The sequence below is a fragment of the Onychostoma macrolepis genome, chromosome 17 (genome assembly GCF_012432095.1).
Source record: "Onychostoma macrolepis isolate SWU-2019 chromosome 17, ASM1243209v1, whole genome shotgun sequence".
NCBI lineage: Eukaryota > Metazoa > Chordata > Actinopteri > Cypriniformes > Cyprinidae > Onychostoma > Onychostoma macrolepis.
The window spans coordinates 10,573,704-10,593,774 of record NC_081171.1 but is presented as its reverse complement, the minus strand read 5'-3'; the positions used below and the strand labels follow the sequence as shown (position 1 = coordinate 10,593,774).

At 36.3% G+C, this 20,071-nt stretch overlaps 2 protein-coding genes across 3 annotated transcripts; one reads left to right on the top strand and one right to left on the bottom strand.

Annotated features, from left to right (window-relative positions):
- Positions 1-28: 28 nt before the first annotated feature.
- Positions 29-11,337, bottom strand: si:ch211-248a14.8 (uncharacterized). Its single transcript, XM_058750302.1, has 6 exons — positions 11,045-11,337; positions 10,695-10,767; positions 10,033-10,177; positions 9,576-9,783; positions 2,539-2,836; positions 29-1,433 (listed from the first exon to the last, which is right to left on the bottom strand). Exons 2-6 carry the CDS (start codon positions 10,750-10,752, stop codon positions 1,045-1,047), a joined length of 1,098 nt encoding a protein of 365 aa, XP_058606285.1. The 5' UTR covers positions 10,753-10,767; positions 11,045-11,337; the 3' UTR covers positions 29-1,044.
- On the top strand, positions 11,274-19,564 carry LOC131523705 (probable rhodanese domain-containing dual specificity protein phosphatase). Of its 2 annotated transcripts, XM_058750301.1 has the most exons (7): positions 11,391-11,404; positions 12,447-12,527; positions 15,654-15,721; positions 15,990-16,132; positions 16,398-16,551; positions 16,678-16,814; positions 17,648-19,564. In XM_058750301.1, the coding sequence occupies exons 3-7, from the start codon at positions 15,702-15,704 to the stop codon at positions 18,307-18,309; spliced, it is 1,116 nt and encodes a 371-aa protein (XP_058606284.1). In that variant the 5' UTR covers positions 11,391-11,404; positions 12,447-12,527; positions 15,654-15,701; the 3' UTR covers positions 18,310-19,564. The 2 variants fall into 2 exon arrangements, with proteins under 2 accessions (XP_058606283.1, XP_058606284.1); XM_058750300.1 differs by lacking the exon at positions 12,447-12,527 and having other exon boundaries at positions 11,274-11,404.
- The last annotated feature ends 507 nt before the right edge of the window (positions 19,565-20,071 follow it).

Genomic DNA, 20,071 nt, shown 5'->3' with positions numbered 1-20,071 from the left:
ATATGAGAAGAAAAACAGAAACTCTAGGTAGGTTAGGTAGCAGAAAACCTCATCAATATGTTTTATTTTCTCCAAACATTAACAATAATACTGTAGTTTGTACTGTATATTAGGAGCTAAATAATAAATGATAATAAATACATGAGTCACAGGTTTTCTATTTAAATAATATATTACTACTGTAATAATCTTAAGTCATTGTATTGCAGTTTATATCTCTTTATAGCTTATATTTCTAGAAACCATGCAGTGAAGGGGTTTGTAAGGTTGTTGTAAGAGGAATGACATACTTGGTGAATCTCACAAAGCTTGTCAAGAACATGCTTGGATCATATTTCACCCTTAAAATATAAAAAAATTATATATTGCATTAAAAATGAAGGTTTTTTTACGGCCTTTAAGGTTCATTACGTTTGCATTTTGTAGTTATTTTCATGACAATTAAGCGCATTCTCCATTCTTGTTACTGTAATGCATCTGGATGTTTGTCATATTTATGACTTTTTAAAAACCAATTGGCTACAAACATAACTTCATTTTTGCATTGCAGTAATTAGAATGAGGATTTCGCGCTGTGAAATTGTGGTTTATTCATTAAACTAAAATGAAAATTACATTGCAATGCGAACCCTAAAGGTCCTAAAAAAGCTTAATTATCTTTATGCAAAATATATATATATTTTTTTTTTCTTTCTCAGAACTTCCAGCTGACACACAAAAATAATAATATAGTCTGTACAAAAAAAGCTGGTCTGAGAAACCTGCATTTTACCTTTAATTTAATTCCAGAACTTAAGTATCAGCTCCTTCGTGAAAACACCCCATTTGTAGGATGTGTCGTAGTTTCAGTGCAAGCGAAGAAAGGAGATCAGTGCTTACTGGTAGCATTACCGTATTAATTAATTATAATTATCTTTACATGAGGTTGTCATGCCTATAAATTTAGTTTTAATACTGTTATCATCAATCATGTTGATTTGATTGGTTACTCTACACAGACTGTTCCTCTTCAGAATGATCTACACTCTGATTGGTCCGTATGTCCTATAGCAGACTGAACAGGGGCAGAACCAGCCCTCTGGTTGCATGCAGCATGGCTGCTGGGAGAGCAGAGAAATACAGTGCCGTTACATCCACAAAGAGAAGCTGAACAGCACCCAGCAGTAACATCCCGAGCATGTATCCCAGAAACAGCAGACTGTGCCAGTTGCCATGCATCAGTGCCTTTGGTCCATCAGGGTGCAAAACACACAGGAACCCTAACAAGAGGGTACGTGTCACTGTCAGAGTGTAGTAAAGGTCAAAGGTTGAGGCATGGCCTCGCTCCGTTTGGGAGACTTTGGCTAGCCAGACAAGAGAGAGGCTGTGGAGGACAAGGTTAATGGGAGAGTAGATGTACTCCAGCGGCTCTATCGCTTGAAGTCCTTTACATCCTGAAAAGAGAAATTAAATGCGATTAATGACTTTAAAAACGGCCTATTCCTCTTCACAGATTTTTTAAGCCATCATGCACTGAAAAAAAGAAAAAAAACCTGCTGTAAAAACAATTTTCACTCAGAAATTGCTAGTAAATTTCACAAGAGAGGGCTTTTTTTTTTTTTTCATTGATTTTCCCCATAGGGAATTTTAAAAAGTCTTTATAAGCTATAAACCAAACCAACCAGCTACAAGGTGAATCGCAATATATTTGAAGCAAAATAGTATTCAAGTATTCATACAGAATGACGAAGGTACAAGATTGTGTACTTTAGTGACTTTGACAGCTTTAATGAGGGAAAGAACTACAATCCCAGGAAGCATTGCGGATGACATAATTGAATAAAAAAATGGTGAAATCCAAAACCATTTATTTAAAGGCTGTAGGGAGACCGAAACGATTTTGTCATTTGTGGTGCTTCATAAAAAGGAATTCATAGCAAGCTAATTGGATGAAATTTTATGGCCGCAACTCTGATTGGTGGAATCTTTGCATTGCATCATGGGTAATGTAGTTCATGGTGAATTCAGGTTTTAAACTACAATTATGTTCTTTGAATCTTCAGAATGTCGAGTTTTATAAATGTTTTATATTTGTTAAGGAAATATTAATTTTGATTATTTTGCAAACATTACTGGAAAGTTACTTTTGAGTGTTCTCTGAATGTTCTGAAATGAGTAGTAACATTTTAAAAAATGGTAGATTAACATTTAACTAAATCATTTCAGAAACAATGATTCCTGAATGATGTATAATATTTTTGTGCTGACATATTGAGTATATTCTTAAAGACCAGACAACTTTTAACAAACCTTCTATTAATGATACTGAAATAATGTTCATTACTTTGAGATAACCTTGCAAAAACATTAGCCAAAGTTCTGAGAACGTAAGCTGGATAACAACATTGGGGCTCAAAACAACTCAGTCTTTAAAGGTTTATGTTATCATTACAAAAAAAAAAATCCCTATGGTGAAAATTAATGAAGTTTTTACTTCTGGAAACCCGACTGTTGCAAAGACCAGTAAGTAACACACCAAATTAAACTTGAACAGTGTACCTGTGACGGTGACTGAAGCGACGGTGAGCACAGTCAAAAGGGAGGAGACGTGGATGGAGCCTGGCATACTCAGTGCAAACAGGTGACCCAAGCTCAGACTGACCATTGGGAGGAAGCGGGCAATTAGCGGGTACAGGCCAGAGTGGGAACAAGCTTCAGCCCATATGGACAGAATGCACTGGACGCTCCCACAGACCGCTGGCACAAACAAACGCTCGCCCAGCCTCAATGAAAAAGGCTTCAGGTGGATCAGACCCACGCCGTGCAAAGCTAGCAGTGCCAGGAGATTTAGAAACACCTGAAGGGAAGGAAGCAAGAGGAAGTTTAACAAGCCTAAAATTAAAACGTGATGCACAGTGCCATAAATGCCCAGAGTCGTAATGATAAACATAACAATGACATGACATTCAAGCAGTATCAGCTGTATCTCACTACTTTAAACAGCAACATTTAACCATTTGTTGAATTATTATACATGCAGTTTTAAGACCACATTAAATACACTGAATATTTGTTACACTGCAATCCTACTGAACCGTGCAAGTGAACTGCAAAAAAAATTTGAATTTTTAAAAACTGTTAAACAATTACAGTATAAAGAATCTACACTTTCCCTTATACACTGAACAAAATTATAAACGCAGCACTTTTGTTTTTGCCCCCATTTTTCATGAGCTGAACTCAAAGATCTAAGACTTTTTCTATGCACACAAAAGGCCTATTTCTCTCAAATATTGTTCACAAATCTGTCTAAATCTGTGTTAGTGAGCACTTCTCCTTTGCCGAGATACTCCATCCACCTCACAGGCATATCAAGATGCTGATTAGACACCATGATTATTGCACAGGTGTGCATTAGGCTGGCCACAATAAAAGGCCACTCTAAAATGTGCAGTTTTATCACACAGCACAATGAACCACAGATGTCACAAGTTTTGAAGGAGCGTGCAATTGGCATGCTGACTGCAGGAATGTCCACCAGAGTTGTTGCCCATGAATTGAATGTTAATTTCTCTACCATAAGCCGTCTCCAAAAGCGTTTCAGAGAATTTGGCAGTACATCCAACCGGCCTCACAACCGCAGACCACGTGTAACCACACCAGCCCAGGACCTCCACATCCAGCATCTTCACCTCCAGCCACCCGGACAGCTGCTGCAACAATCGGTTTGCATAACCAAAGAATTTCTGCACAAACTGTCAGAAACAGTCTCAGGGAAGCTCATCTGCATGCTCATCATCCTCATTGGGGTCTCGACCTGACTGCAGTTCGTCGTCGTAACCGACTTGAGTGGGCAAATGCTCACATTCGATGGCATCTGGCACTTTGGAGAGGTGTTCTCTTCACGGATGAATCCCGGTTTTCACTGGACAGGGCCGATGGCAGACAGCGTGTATGGCATCGTGTGGGTGAGTGGTTTGCTGATGTCAACGTTGTGGATCGAGTTAGAGGTCTGCATTCCCGCGGCTGTCCCGGACTCGACAAGATTTCTTGCGACGCGGGATAAAATTCCCGAATAAAACGAGGTTGTGGTCGGTAACTCTGGTGCAATTTGAATGGGAGCGGGCGGTCTAACAATATCCCGTTCCCGACGTCTTTTCAGAACAGCATATCTGCACTTTATTCAAGCACCGGTACAGCCTGCACTGGACTAGTTAATTACAGACCGATCTCAAATCTCCCTTTTCTGTCAAAGATACTAGAAAAGGTAGTATCCTCACAATTATATTCCTTCCTAGAGAAAAATTATATCTGTGAGGAATTCCAGTCAGGATTTAGATTGTATCATAGTACTGAGACTGCTCTCATTAGAGTTACAAATGACCTGCTTCTATCATCTGATAGTGGTTGTATCTCTTTATTAGTTCTACTGGATCTTAGCGCTGCGTTTGAAACTATCGACCACAACATTCTTTTGAATAGACTAGAAAACTTTGTTGGCATTAGTGGAAGTGCCTTAGCATGGTTCAAATCGTACTTATCTGACCGCCATCAGTTCGTAGCAGTGAATGAAGAGGTATCATATCGATCACAAGTGCAGTATGGAGTACCTCAAGGCTCAGTACTAGGGCCGTTACTTTTCACGCTTTATATGTTACCCTTGGGAGATATTATCAGGAGACATGGTGTTAGCTTTCACTGTTATGCTGATGATACTCAGCTCTATATTTCTTCGCGGCCCGGTGAAACACACCAAATTGAGAAACTAACGGAATGCATAGTCGATATAAAAAACTGGATGACGAATAATTTTTTACTGCTAAATTCTGAAAAAACAGGTGTTAATTATCGGACCTAAAAACCCCACATGTAATAACCTAGAACATCTAACACTTGACGGCTGCTCTGTCAATTCTTCTTCATCAGTCAGGAACCTAGGTGTGCTGTTCGATAGCAATCTGTCATTTGAAAGCCATGTTTCTAGCATCTGTATAACTGCATTTTTTCATCTCAAAAGCATATCTAAATTGCGACCAATGCTCTCAACGCCAAATGCAGAAATGTTAATTCATGCGTTTATGACCTCAAGGTTAGACTATTGTAATGCTTTATTAGGTGGTTGTTCTGCACGCTTGATCAACAAACTACAGTTAGTCCAAAATGCAGCAGCTAGAGTCCTTACTAGAACCAGGAAATATGACCATATTAGCCCGGTTCTGTCAACACTGCACTGGCTCCCTATCAAGCATCGGATAGATTTTAAAATCTTGTTAATTACTTATAAAGCCCTGAATGGTTTAGCTCCTCAGTACTTGAGCAAGCTCTTATCGCATTATAGTCCTCCACGTCCGCTGCGTTCTCAAAACTCCGGCCGTTTGATAATACCTAGAATATCAAAATCGACTGCGGGCGGCAGATCCTATTCCTATTTAGCACCCAAACTCTGGAACAATCTACCTAACACTGTTCGGGAGGCAGACACACTCTGTCAGTTTAAATCTAGATTAAAGACCCATCTCTTTAGCCTGGCTTACACATAACACATTAATACACTTCTATTATTCAAATCCGTTAAAGGATTGTTAGGCTGCATTAATTAGATCAACCGAACCGAACACTCCCCATAACACACGATGTACTCGTTACATCGTAAGTTGAATGGCATCTACGCTAATATTTGTCTGTTTCTTTCCTAGTCTGTTTCTCAGTCCGTATCCAATCAGATGGTGGATCAGCACCAAGAGATGATGTCTACAGCCCTGATCGTCAGCGGAGACCAGGACACCCAGATGACCCCCAGAGATATATCCCCAGATATATCAACCAAAAATAACAAAATAACTAAAATATAATAAAATACCTAACTACATAATACTACTATTGTTAGAAATTGCAACAAAATTAAAATAGAAATATAAACTTTTGAACTGCGGGTTTCGTCTGGTCAGAGGAGAACTGGCCCCCTGACTGAGCCTGGTTTCTCCCAAGGTTTTTTCCTCCATTCTGTCACAGAGGGAGTTTTGGTTCCTTGCCGCTGTCGCCTCTGGCTTGCTCAGTTGGGGACACTTAATTTCTAGCGATTATCGCCGATTTGATTGTACAGATACTATTTAAACTAAACTGAGCTAGACAATGACATCTCTGAATTCAATAATGAAATGCCTTTAACTGAAAATTGAGTGTTTAATCTTATCATTATACATTACTGACACTCTATCCTCCAATTTGATACTGTTAAGTGCTTTGACACAATCTGTATTGTAAAAGCGCTATATAAATAAAGGTGACTTGACTTGACTTGACTTTTATGCACGCACTGCACGCATGAAACAGTGCTTGTTTTATTTGCGAGTGTCCGTGCGCAGCATACGCATAACGATGCTCAGAGCAGGCTACCAGTGGTGAATATACGGCCCGCAGACAGAACAGGCAGGTTGTCGATGAGTGACAGAGCAGAATAAAGATGGAGCAAAGTGTGGATGCACTGTCCTTGAAGAACGCTCAACTCAGTTTTGTTTATATTTTGCTTAGCCTATAATTTTAAATGACAGATGTCGAATTTATTTATTTATTTTTCTTCCGCGACACTTTTCCTAGGCTACTGTGTTTACAGCAAGATGTTAAACGAATTTAGTATTTTGACAAGACGAATAAAATTATAATAGGCCATTTTTGTACAACCTACTTTTTTTCTCTGCGACACTGACAAGACGAATAAAAATAAGGAATACAATTTTTGTACATTTTATTTTCTCTGTGACACTTTTTTTCCCTAAAATATTAAAAGAATTTTGTGTTTTAAGACACAAAATTCGTTTAACATTTTGCTGTCAATAAAAGACTCTTGACAAGATGAATAAAATAACAAATACAATTTTGTGCAGACTACACTTTTATTTGTTAGCGTATCTGTCTTTCTTTCAGTAGAGGAAATTTAAATGTGTGATTCTGAAAACGAGATCTAAATTTAGCGGGAACGGTCGGGTTGGGAAGAAAATTATTCAAAGCGGACAGCAGGTGAACAAAGAGTAAATATATCGCGGGAGGGTGCGGGATATAACCTCGCGGGAGCGGGACTTAAAAAACAGTCCCGCGCAGACCTCTAGATCGAGTGGCCCATGGTGGCGGTGGGGTTATGGTATGGGCAGGCGTATGTTATGGACAACGAACACAGGTGCATTTTATTGATGGCATTTTGAATGCACAGAGATACCATGACGAGATCCTGAGGTCCATTGTTGTGCCATTCATCCACGACCATCACCTCATGTTGCAGCATGATAATGCACGGCCCCATGTTGCAAGGATCTGTACACAATTCCTGGAAGCTGAAAACATCCCAGTTCTTGCATTGCCAGCATACTCACCGGACATGTCACTCATTGAGCATGTTTGGGATTCTAACTCATGTTTAGGATTGGCGTATACGACAGCGTGTTCCAGTTACTGCCATTATCCAGCAACTTCGCACAGCCATTGAAGAGTGGACCAACATTCCCCAGGCCACAATCAACAACCTGATCAGCTCTATGCGAAAGAGATGTGTTGCACTGCGTGAGGCAAATGGTGGTCACACCAGATACTGACTGGTTTTCGCACTAACACAGATTTAGACAGATTTGTGAACAATATTTGAGAGAAATAGGCCTTTTGTGTACATAGAAAAAGTCTTAGATCTTTGAGTTCAGCTCATGAAAAATGGGGGCAAAAAAAAAAGTGTTGTGTTTATAATTTTGTTCAGTGTATATACACAGTAGAGTGGGATCCAAACATCTGAGATTGGATAGAACATCTGGGATTAAAGATCTAATTTAAACCTGGAAATAAAGTATCAAGATTTTGAAATGATGAAACTTTATATAATGCAACATGAGTAAGATTCTATGCTATTTCTAGGTCAACAATCAAACAATTTGTGACACTGATCATGTGACTCTTTGTAGAGATGGTCACAAGCTCAAGACGCTCTTTGGATCAAGTCAAATTATGCTTGTGGAGTTCATGCAGCTCACATGCTACTGTAATTAAAGCAGAAGAGGGACGACCTAAATGCTAAGACATTCTGTACTTGATAGTTTTACTAGTATTCTCAATCTTTGACCCCATTGTAGATTTACATTTTAATCTAAAATCTTCCATTTGTCAGCTGCTGGCATCCCGTCTGCATTTTAAACATATAGCCCAGCCATAACATTCAAACACAAACAGTAAAATGACTCCACCAGTTTATGGCACTAGTCAAATGATCACATGTAACACACCTAATGATTCAACAGAGATCTGCCCAGTCTTGTGCTTTACACCCTACAAATAATCTATGTACACACTGAGAGATATGTAATACTGAAGATGATATGGTTTATATGCAAATTACTTGTGTAGAACTTTAAATAATGGTCCACTTGACATAATCCTGGCATAAAATACCTTGACATCTCATATTTGAATGGACAACTTTCCACTGAGTAACAGCTTGGCTGAAAGAAATCTACTGTGTCACTTTAGAAAACTTGGAATGTAGCAAACAAGTTGTACAGACTACTTTTATGCTGTTTTTTGAACATATTAGAGTTTCCCTTTAACTTTCATTGTATGAAACAGCAGCTTAGACATACTGCAAAATTTCTTTGAATAACTGAGAGCTTTTTAAGCTTTGCCTAAAAAAACTCATCTTTTCAATTCAATTCAATCAGATGCTTTGAAACTTTATTTTATTGAGATTTTATTTATAGCATCATTTGGGCATCATAATTTGTATTAATATTCTGAATCATAATATTTTCATTTTGTTAAAGTTTCATAAATTTTGTTGTGCTTTTTGTCATGTTTATTATTTTATATGTCTATATATATATATATATATATATTTTTTTTTTTTTTTTTTTTTTTTCCAGTTTCAGTTATAGTTATTTTAGTATATAAAATTTTTAATTAAAATGATACATATTTTCTCGGCAACTATCTGAAATTAAAAAAAGTTTTCTTTATTTTAGTGTTGTCAAACGATTAATCGTGATTAATCGCATCCAAAATAAAAAAAATTATTTACATAATATATCTGTGTACTATGTATATTTATTATGTATATATAAATACACATACATACAGTATATATTTAGAAAATATTTACATGTATTTGCATGTATATATTTATATTCATATACTTTGTTATATATAAATATATTTAATATACTGTATAAACATTAACATATTTTTCTTAAATATAAATTTATATATACATAATAAATATATACAGTACAGTACACACAGATATATTTTGTAAATAAAACTTATATTTTAAATGCGATTAATCACGATTAATCGTTTGACAACACTACTTTATTTATTTCAGTTTTATTGGTTTTAGTTTTAGTTAACTATAATAACCCTTACTAACTTTAATTAATAATAACCCTTTTAAATTTTAAATTGGCCAGAGCTTTCTGCACTGACCCCAAAGGGGATTAGAAAGCCAGAAAAATCCTCTGATCATTAGTTATGTAAGGCAACTTTAAATGTTCAATTCAAAATTTTAATTTTCAAGATCATATAACTGATAAATAACTGATAAAGGTGTAGCTGTGTGGGCAACGTACCTGTATGAATGCAAGTGGCACCACATAAGGATAGTGATACTGGGGAATGAAGATCCTGCTTACAAAACTGTGTAGATTATCTGCCAGAGCGTACACAATCACAGCCACCAGGGCCGCGATGCACAGCAGAAGTGGCACCAGAGGTTTACACACTTCGTACACACAAGCTCTCAGAGCATGTGGCGTATGCATCTGCCACCATGCTGAACTGAAACACACATGGACAGACAGTAAATTGAAGTCTTAATAGACATTTTTACCCCTAAATCTAAGAATATCACATTAAAGGTACTGAAGCAGTATAATGGTATAATCTCACAAGCATTGATTATAAAGATGTTAATGTATTTTATGGCTACTATTTACAGCACATTAACAAGCAAGTTTTCACATTCACAAATTTTAACCAGGCTTTGTGCTCATTAAAGCTTTCAGTCACAAATAAATTTGTTCTTACCATCTGGACACCAGATTTTGCCAGGGGTCCATACTAGCGGTCCACCCACCCCAGGACCGATGGAGTGGAATATTATTATTAATTTTGACCTCTTGGCAACCCCCAATGTTTGGCATCAGGGTTTGGAGGACGGATGTAAAACTACCTACACACAAACACAAGTTGTCAGAAAATCCAAAAACATTTCACCATCACTATTAGAAACAAAAGTCTTCTAATATAGATTTCAGAAAACTTTTATAAATAAATCAACAGCAGCATATATGTGACCCTGGACCACAAAACCAGTCATGAGTAGCACAGGTATATTTGTAGTAATAGCCAACAATATATTTTATGGGTCAAAATTCAAAAATCATTAGAATATTAAGTAAAGATCATGTTTCATGAAGATATTTTGTACATTTCCTACCATAAATATATCAAAACTTAATTTTTGATCAGTAATATGGATTACTAAGGACTTCATTTGGACAACTTTAAAGGCGATTTTCTCAATATTTAGATTTTTTTGCAACATCAGATTCCAGATTTTCAAATAGTTGTATCTCAGCCAAATATTGTCTGATCCTAACAAACCATACATCAATGGAAAAAATTGACCCTTATGACTGGTTATGTGGTCCAGGGTCACATATAGGCTATCATGTAAATACACTGACCATTATTTTTGCCCAATGTTATCTTCATTTCAGCCATTAACACAAAAAACGTTGCCATATATCTTGTTTTGTCCTGTAATTCAAATTAGCATTGTAAGTAAAACACAAAGTCCCAAATCTTTGTAAACGTTTTAACTTTTTATAGAAAACATGAAAAATAGAATAATAGAATTTAACATTTTAATTTTCAGATTATAATAACATTAGCCTCCTAAAAAAGGCTACTCCCTTTTGATAATTTAATTAACGTTAAATGCATCAAAAGTAATTTACAAAAACCTAAATAAATAAATAAAGCATACAGTACAACATACAGAAAAGAGAAATAACGATAATATAGACCAACTCACATCTCTTGGTCGTCATGAGATCTTGTTTTTCCGTTATGTGTTTTCGCCACAAATTAACTGAAAACCTGCTCAGTCTCTGTCATGAGGGACCGAGCACAAGTGGACTTTGATCTTCTCTCACTCTGAGAGGAATAAATACGAATTATTTGAGCTAACTTCCGTCGACGAGAGGTTTTCTTTCACCCGTTTGTCTGGGGCCGTTTAAATCTGTGTTTCTCCCGGATTTAGTCCTTCCGTTACCTCTCGTTTGAGTGATTTGAGAGCATATATCTGTACCTGCGACAGACTCAGGGAAGAGGACAAGCGGAGTTAATTATTGAATACGTCACCTTGCAGCATGAACGCGCATCACGTTGCTTGGTAAATATTTTCTTACAGCAGACGCATTTATGTTGTTGTGCACCACACACACACACACACACATTAAACGTTTTAGGCGTGGAAAAATACATTGAGAAGTAGTAGAATACAGGCTACATCAAAATGCTCCAATTTATATATATATATATATATATATATATATATATATATATATATATGTGTGTGTATATATATATATATATATATATATACATATATATATTATATACATATATGTATATATATATATATATATATATATATATATATATATATATATATATATAGTTTTACTCGTGCTGTTATTTACTCAAGATGTTTAACTTCTCGTTTCTTTATTGGATAATGAAGTGGTATCCTTATAAAACAGACAGAAGAAGGGCATATTTGTCAGCCAAAATGTTCCATCTGGTGATGCCATCTGTATATGACAATCACCCTCCCCCACCTATAAACTTTATTGCTTTGATAACCAAACATTTGTAATGCCAAGTTCACAATGCACAAATATATAGAAAAAAATAAGGATATGAAATTAAAGCAATTAGTTTAAAAGTAATGTAATTAATAATTGAAATGAATGTATACAACACAATTTGTTCTAGTACACATTATGACAAAATTGCACCATTCAATTTGACTAGTTATTTCTATGTATTCACTGTATAAATTGTCCAAAACTAAGACATGACTACACAGACAGCATTTGTGTATAAAGGAGACTGATTTTTATTAAGGTCGATAATGGCATCTCAGCAGACAGGGTGTGACAAATTTAATTTGGATGTGCTGTCCTAATTCATATACTAAGTGTAATTAAACTTGAATGACTCACTTTAACCATCACAGGATGCTGTTAAGGTCTGTTTTGGGTAATTAAAAGTATAGGGATAATTTTATGTTATGCTTGAAAGTGAATATGGCTTCCAATTAGATAAAATGAATGCATTAGACAGTGTAAATAAAACATCCATTAGATCCATGATTAATTACTAATAATAAGACAAACATTTATGTCTGAATATGTGTGTGCACACATGAGAGTATTTTTGTGGCGAGCAGCTGGATCCACAGAAACGGAGGAATGTACTGAGGGCAAACAAGCACATTATATCCATGACAGGTGGGTGAGAACAGACAGTCAATGCAATATCACCATGGCAACCCAGCACTTATTAATCAGGTCAAATGTCAGTAAGAACATACCAATATGGTGACATCATAGTACTGTGGAATGGCAAAGTGATGGTGGGTCAATAAATGAAAGGACGTTCACCCCAAGTCATTATTTACTCACCCTTATGTCATTCAAATATTCTAGAAAACCCCCTTGTTTTCTTCTATTTGGCTGTATATGTGTGTTTTTTTAGCTAGCATATACACTACCCATTAGAAGTTTGGGATAATTAAGAATTGTAAAGAATTGTTTTCGTAAAGAAACATTTAATTCTCACCAAGGCTACATTTATTTGACCAAAAAAACCTGTAAAATATTATTACAATTTAAAAGGAACTGTTTACTCTTTTAAAAATGTAATTTATTCCTGTGATAGCAAAGCTGAATTTTCATGACTTTTTGATCCTTCAGAAATCATTCTAATATTCTTATTTAGTGCTCAATTATCAATTAATATTGGTGTTTAAATATTAATAATGGTGCTCATTATAATCAATGTTGAAACTGTTTCCTGCTGCTTAATATTTTTGTGAAAACTGTGACATTCTTTGATGCATAGAAAGTTCAGAAGAACAGCATTTAATTGAAAGAGAAGTCAATGGTGACATTCTAAATGTCTTTACTGACACGTTTGATCAATTAAATGCATCCTTATTTAATTAATTCTTTAAATTTTTTCTAAACTTACCTCATGCATTTGAATGTTATTGTACCACGATTTCGAGAAAAAATATGAAACTGTTTTCAACATTGATAATAATAATAACTATTTCTTGCGCTCCATATCAGCATATTAGAATGATTTCTGAAGGATCATGTGAGTATGAATTCTGAAATAATGGCTGCTGAAAATTCAGCTTTAAAATACAGTATCTCACAGAAGTGAATACACCCCTCACATTTTTGTAAATATTTTATTAAATCTTTTCATGTGACAACACTGAAGAAATGACACTTTGCTACAATGTAAAGTAGTGAGTGTACAGCTTGTATATAAAATAACTCAACACACAGCCATTAATGTCTAAACCACTGGCCACAAAAGTGAGTACACCCCTAAGTGAAAATGTCCAAATTGGGCCCAAAGTGTCAATATTTTGTGTGGCCACCATTATTTTCCAGCACTACCTTAACCCTCTTGGGCATGGAGTTCACCAGAGCTTCACAGGTTGCCACTGGAGTCCTCTTCCACTCCTCCATGACGACATCACAAAGCTGGTGGATGTTAAAGACCTTGCACAGATGCTCAATAGGGTTTAGGTCTGGAGACATGCTTGGCCAGTCCATCACCTTTACCCTCAGCTTCTTTAGCAAGGCAGTGGTCGTCTTGGTGGTGTGTTTGAGGTCGTTATCATGTTTGAATATTGCCCTGCGGCCCAGTCTCCGAAGGGAGGGGATCATGCTCTGCTTCAGTATGTCACAGTACATGTTGGCATTCATGGTTCCCTCAATGAACTGTAGCTCCCCAGTGCTGGCAGCACTCATGCAGCCCCAGACCATGACACTCCCACCACCATGCTTGACTGTAGGTAAGACACACTTGTCTTTGTACTCCTCACCTGGTTGCCGCCACACACGCTTGACACCTTCTGAACCAAATAAGTTTATCTTGATCTCATCAGACCACAGGACATGGTTCCAGTAATCCATGTCCTTAGTCTGCTTGTCTTCAGCAAACTGTTTGCGGCTTTCTTGTGCATCATCTTTAGAAGAGGCTTCCTTCTGGGACGACAGCCATGCAGACCAATTTGATGCAGTGTGCGACGTATGGTCTGAGCACTGACAGGTTGACCCCCCCACCCCTTCAACCTCTGCAGCAATGCTGGCAGCACTCATAGGTCTATTTCCCAAACACAACCTCTGGATATGATGCTGAGCACATACACTCAACTTCTTTGGTCGACCATGGCGAGGCCTGTTCTGAGTGGAACTTGTCCTGTTAAACCACTGTATGGTCATTGGCCACCGTGCTGCTCAGTTTCAGGGTCTTAGCAATCTTCTTATAGCCTACGCCATCTTTATGTAGAGCAACAATTATTTTTTTCAGATCCTCAGAGAGTTCTTTGCCATGAGGTGCCATGTTGAACTTCCAGTGACCAGTATGAGAGAGTGAGAGCGATAACACCAAATTTAACACACCTGCTCCCCATTCACACCTGAGACCTTGTAACACTAACGAGTCACGTGACACCGGGGAGAGAAAATAGCTAATTGGGCCCAATTTGGACATTTTCACTTAGGGGTGTACTCACTTTTGTGGCCAGAAGTTTAGACATTAATGGCTGTGTGTTGAGTTATTTTGAGGGGACAGCAAATTTACACTGTTATACAAGCTGTAGCAAAGTGTAATTTCTTCAGTGTTGTCACATGAAAAGATATAATAAAATATTTACAAAAATGTGAGGGGTGTACTCACTTCTGTGAGATACTGTATATGAAAATAGAAAAAAAATTATTATAAAATATTACAACTTTACTGTTTTCAGTACATTTTTGATCAAATAAATGCAGACATGAGGATCAAAAACTTCTTTAAAAACATTAAAAATCATAATTATTCCAATAGTGTATTCTGACGGTGTATTAAAGAATATTTTCCGCAGAAAAAAAGAACAGTATACAGATTTGGATTGATTAGGGTACAAGATAAATAAGCTATTTGTATTATATTAAAAATATATATATGCATTTTGTTATTTGACTTTCATTCAGAAGTGTCTGCGTGTGACACTCTGACCTGTCATGGCCAGCTCACCCCCTGCTCATGTAGAGCACTTCACTGTCCCGCATTACCCTGGCAACCTACTAAAATAAGGACCTGACAAAGAGGGAGGGAAAGAGTAGAATGGAAGGGAAAAAACAAAAAAGCAGTTGTTTTTTACACAGTGACATGCGGAGAACGATTTAACAACCACAAGGATGTAAAATTCTACATACATTCCAGTTCTTTTTGGTAGATTTTGGATGTATTGGAGCAGAGGAATGCTGTAGGCAGTGTGTATTTTGCATGGTGTTGGTTTGAGTGTGTGTATCAGGATGGTTGCATTCCCTCTCTTACCTTTTGGCCCATAGAAGAGAGAGAGAGAGAGCTTCGGTCCCGAATGACTCCCATCCAAAACCATGGGCATTGTGGTGTCCAGGTGAGTACAACTGATAACATTATTATTATTTTCTTTCTGATAGTATTATTTGTTCACAACATAACAAAGCAGACACTGACAAAGAATTGTGAAAATATCTTAAAATAAATGTAAATACTTCACCTGATGTGCCTCTAAAGTGCATCACTTGTCCTCTGGTGGTTGATAGGATCTGGGGTAACTGCTGATTACATTAGCTAGAATATAGAGTGTTTACACATCAATTGCTATAATTCTCTCCCCTCCCCCCTTCTCCCTCTCCTCACAGAGCTGAAAAATGTCGTTTGGTTCACTCCACTGGCTCAAGGGCCTCTCTGCAGGTTCAGAACAGCGCCCCCTGTAGGGAGATGAATGGAACAGTCAAACTCTCTCAAATTAACGTCAATGAATTGTCTCAGAACAACACTGAAGGTAATAATAATGAATAAAGATGCTGCATAATTAATCACTGCTTGTGTGTATATCAATGAGATACTTTTTTTTTAAATAAAAGACTGGTTGAAATATCAAACATGGGCTCATATAATATATTGTAAATAAAAATAATTTTCTAAAAATAAATAAATAAAATGCCAAGTTTTTGAAATGCCAAATTTATTGGCTGTAGAAACTGTCTGTGATAAATGTTAAAATAATCTTGTGTGTGTGTTTCCTTGTGTGTGTTTTTGTGTGAAAGAGCTTCTGATTCCTGCACTTCCAGAAAAAGCAAATATAGAAAGAGGTTATGTGACCCCACAGCAGGTATACAACCTCCTGAATGCTGAAGCGGGCCAACCTTCACTGCATGATCCCTATTATATACTGATACTGGACTGTCGCTCTGCAGAGAGGTAACAGTGATACACATAAATACATCCATATACATATATAGATATGTACATTCAGTGAAAGGATCATGAATGGTTCTGGCTTTTAAGTTTAATGGTAACTAACTGTGTGTGTGTGTGTGTGTGCAGATATAAGCAGAGTCACCTGGTCACAGCCCGAGCCAGTGTGACGGTGATGCATCCAGAACTGGGCTGTTTGATAAGCTGTGTTCAGCTGCAGGAGTTTTCTATAATACTGCTATATGCTGAAGAAGGCCAAAGTCCAGGTATAACATTTTTATAATATAAATAAAATAAAACCTAATTAAAATGATTAATAATAATAATATAGTAAATAATACATTTTATAAATGATGTTATACATTTATAAATGAACATATATGTATTATTAATGAATATACTTTATATTATGTTGAATAAATGCCAATAAGTTTAATAATAATATGAAAAAGTTATTGTTATTTTTTAAAAGGTTATACATTATATTTATAATAATACCTTAATATTAACTGATAAATGCTTAAAGTATAACATAATCTCATAATTTATTAAAATGTTTTATTAAGCTATATAATTATTATTATTATTATTTTAAATGTGTTATATAAATTATGTAACATTATACCTTTATAAATTAATATAAAAATATTATTTATGAGTACAGTTATATTATATTGAATAAATGACAAGTTTAATAGGTAACACTTTGTTTTGATAGTGCACTTGATAGACATTTTACTAACTATAAGTAACTTTGCGAGCATGTCAACTATCAGTGAGTAATAATAATAATAACTTAAACAACAAGTTATGGTTATTTTTTAAATATTATAAATTATATTTATAATAATAATGTTGTATTAATTGATAAATATATAACATAACCTTATGATTTATAAAATGTATTATTTACCTATTATTATGTTAACTGGGCAGTTTTATTAGACTTTAATAATAATAATAACAATAACTGTGTAAAACAATGAAAATAATATATTAAAACTAATGTAATAAAAATACAATCAAGTACAAATATTATGATAAATATATTAAAATAATAATGTATAAATATGGATGTATATATGGCTTTGTGCTCTAGTTGGCAGTCAGGAGGCACGCGCTGACTCTCCTACTCTCCAGCACTGTTTCTTCCAGCTGAGTGCTTTGGGAATGGACCCTGTAATCCTCCAGGGGGGCTATTCTGCTTTTCACTCTCTCTATCCCTTTCTGTGCACCCCTCGCATGGTCCTACTGGAGTCAGAGCGTCGCTCCCTCACCATCTATCCCTCTGAAATCCTGGAGGGGGCGCTGTACCAGGGCTCTGCCTCGCAGGCACAAAACTACCGTATCATCAAAAACCTCCACATCACACATGTGGTCAATGCCACAGCTGAAATCTCAGATGCCTTCCCTAGTGTTTTACGTTATCTTAGGCTACGGCTTAGTGATGACGCACAGCAGGATCTTCGGCAGGCCCTTCCAGAAGCTTCTCGGTTCATTGCTGAGGCTTTGCGGGGGGCACTGGGGGTACCAGGCGGCCGGGTGTTGGTGCACTGCAGCCTTGGACGGAGTCGTAGCTCGGTGCTGACGTTGGGATTCCTTATGGAGCATCGCCGTTGGTCTTTGCTACATGCTTTTCGTTGGCTGAAGGAAAGACGAGCTTGCGCTGCCCCCAATGCTGGGTTTCTTCAGCAACTCTCTGACTACGAGGAACTTCTGTTTGGTCGACGGCTCACCTCACTGGATGACATCCGTCTCTGAGAAATACTGAAGGAAAATACAATGACATGAAATGAAGGAATCCTCTTCACAGACTTATATAGTTAGTTGGTTGTGTTGATCTTGGTTAATAATAAGAATTTGACAGACTGAAGAAAAACTTTGTTTGTCATATGATGACTTAAACACAAACATCCATTAATCTAACACAAATGGAAGTTTGTGGATGGCCTTATACACAATAAAGAAAAATAGAATGTATTAGGGAATATTAGTGAATACATTTAATACATCATAAGCCAAAGAAAGACAAATATCATGCTAATATTTCATATGTGCTCAAAACTAGCAAGATACTACCTAACATTCAGGTAGGATGGGGGGGGGGAGTAATTGTTTTGATTTTACTGTTTAAACAGGTACAAACCAGTGAATGGTAATGGAACTGTTTTTTTTTTTTTATCTTTGCTTTTTATTTTTATTTTAGGATGTGGTGGCCTGAGGGATTAAATTGTGAAAAAATGTATTTGTGTCTAGTTTAGGTTTAGTTTGTGATAATATAAATGTTTTGTTTTTTAGATTCTTCCAATATAGGAGAGATATCTATTGACCAAAAAAGGCAATAAAGTCAGTAAAAAAAACAAGTTTGAATCACTGGAGTAAATACAAACGGCACAGAACATACACAGCTGTTTGACCTTTTTCTGCCCTTTACTCTGAGGACTGGGATGAAGAAAAAGTTTGGAATCAGCCAAATTCATTTTAGAAGTAGAGTCAGATGTTTGGCTAGCGTTGCAATGACAGGAGTATTACAAGAAATCATAATTGATTTTTAAATAGTACAAAAAAAAAAACTGAAGAGAACTCTCAAAGCATTGTGCTAAAACATGTTTATGTAAAAAAAAAATATTTTTATGGAGGGTGGTTGTCGTCGATTATCCCGCTTATTCCATGGTCAATTATTCAGTTGCCAAGTTATAGACAAGTTAAAACTTGTATTGCTTTTTGCTATTTGACCGAATGGGTAAAAATGACAGTTAGGCTGTTTTCGTCAGTTACGCCTCGTTAGCACTAGCATTCTGCCCACTTCAAATCATACACAGAGATGAAATAGTGCGGTATAAGACCACATTTATTTGAATGAATTAGGCCTATTACATGTATTTCAATTAATGATCGATCAAGAGAGAGAGAGATGACAGTTGTGTGTACCTGCTTGCTGCGTGTACTACTGAATATTTTCTTTAACATTTTTTTAAATGCTCAATATTTTTACATCAGTTATACACAGAGTGCAATAAACTGTCTTTTTAACACAATTGCGTGCCATTGTGTCTCTGTTGTGCTACGTTGTCACAAACATACAAACATTCATCAGGCTATGTGACAAATGTTTGCCTCTTTTATAGCCCAGTGTTAATTTGGAAAGCAAAGATTGCATTCAGAGCTGAAACCAGCAGGAGTAACTTCAAAGTTAAAAATCAGCTCCCACTTTATTTCAACTCAAAAAAGTGTCAGAAAGTTGTTATGAATCAAAATGAGAAGAAGCAACTGAGAATGTTGAGTGTTACAGAGTGTTAGAGGAGAATGAGAGAAAGAAACTTGCTTCTTTTTTGCACAGAAAAAAAAACAGGCTTCCCTTTTCAGTGCATATTCATAATGCAACAGCTATGAATACACAAGAAGATAACATGAGTTCAATTCAACCTTGATTGACACATAATAGCATGTTTTTTAAGGAATAGTTTACCCAAAAGTGGCAATTTTCTGAAAATGTACTCATCTTTAGGCCATCCAAGATGTA

What these genes read in the sequence shown, in the direction of transcription:
- si:ch211-248a14.8 (XM_058750302.1), bottom strand. Translation starts at nt 10,752, where the DNA reads ATGGCAACGTTTTTTGTGTTAATGGCTGAAATGAAGATAACATTGGGC. An exon ending in CAAAATCTGGTGTCCAGATG is followed by an intron (nt 9,784 to 10,032) that starts GTAAGAACAAAT and finishes TGTGTGTTTCAG; the next exon opens with TTCAGCATGGTGGCAGATGC. An exon ending in TGCCACTTGCATTCATACAG is followed by an intron (nt 2,837 to 9,575) that starts GTACGTTGCCCA and finishes CCTTCCCTTCAG; the next exon opens with GTGTTTCTAAATCTCCTGGC.
- LOC131523705 (XM_058750300.1), top strand. Translation starts at nt 15,702, where the DNA reads ATGGGCATTGTGGTGTCCAG. An exon ending in GTCTCAGAACAACACTGAAG is followed by an intron (nt 16,133 to 16,397) that starts GTAATAATAATG and finishes TTTGTGTGAAAG; the next exon opens with AGCTTCTGATTCCTGCACTT. An exon ending in TGAAGAAGGCCAAAGTCCAG is followed by an intron (nt 16,815 to 17,647) that starts GTATAACATTTT and finishes TTTGTGCTCTAG; the next exon opens with TTGGCAGTCAGGAGGCACGC.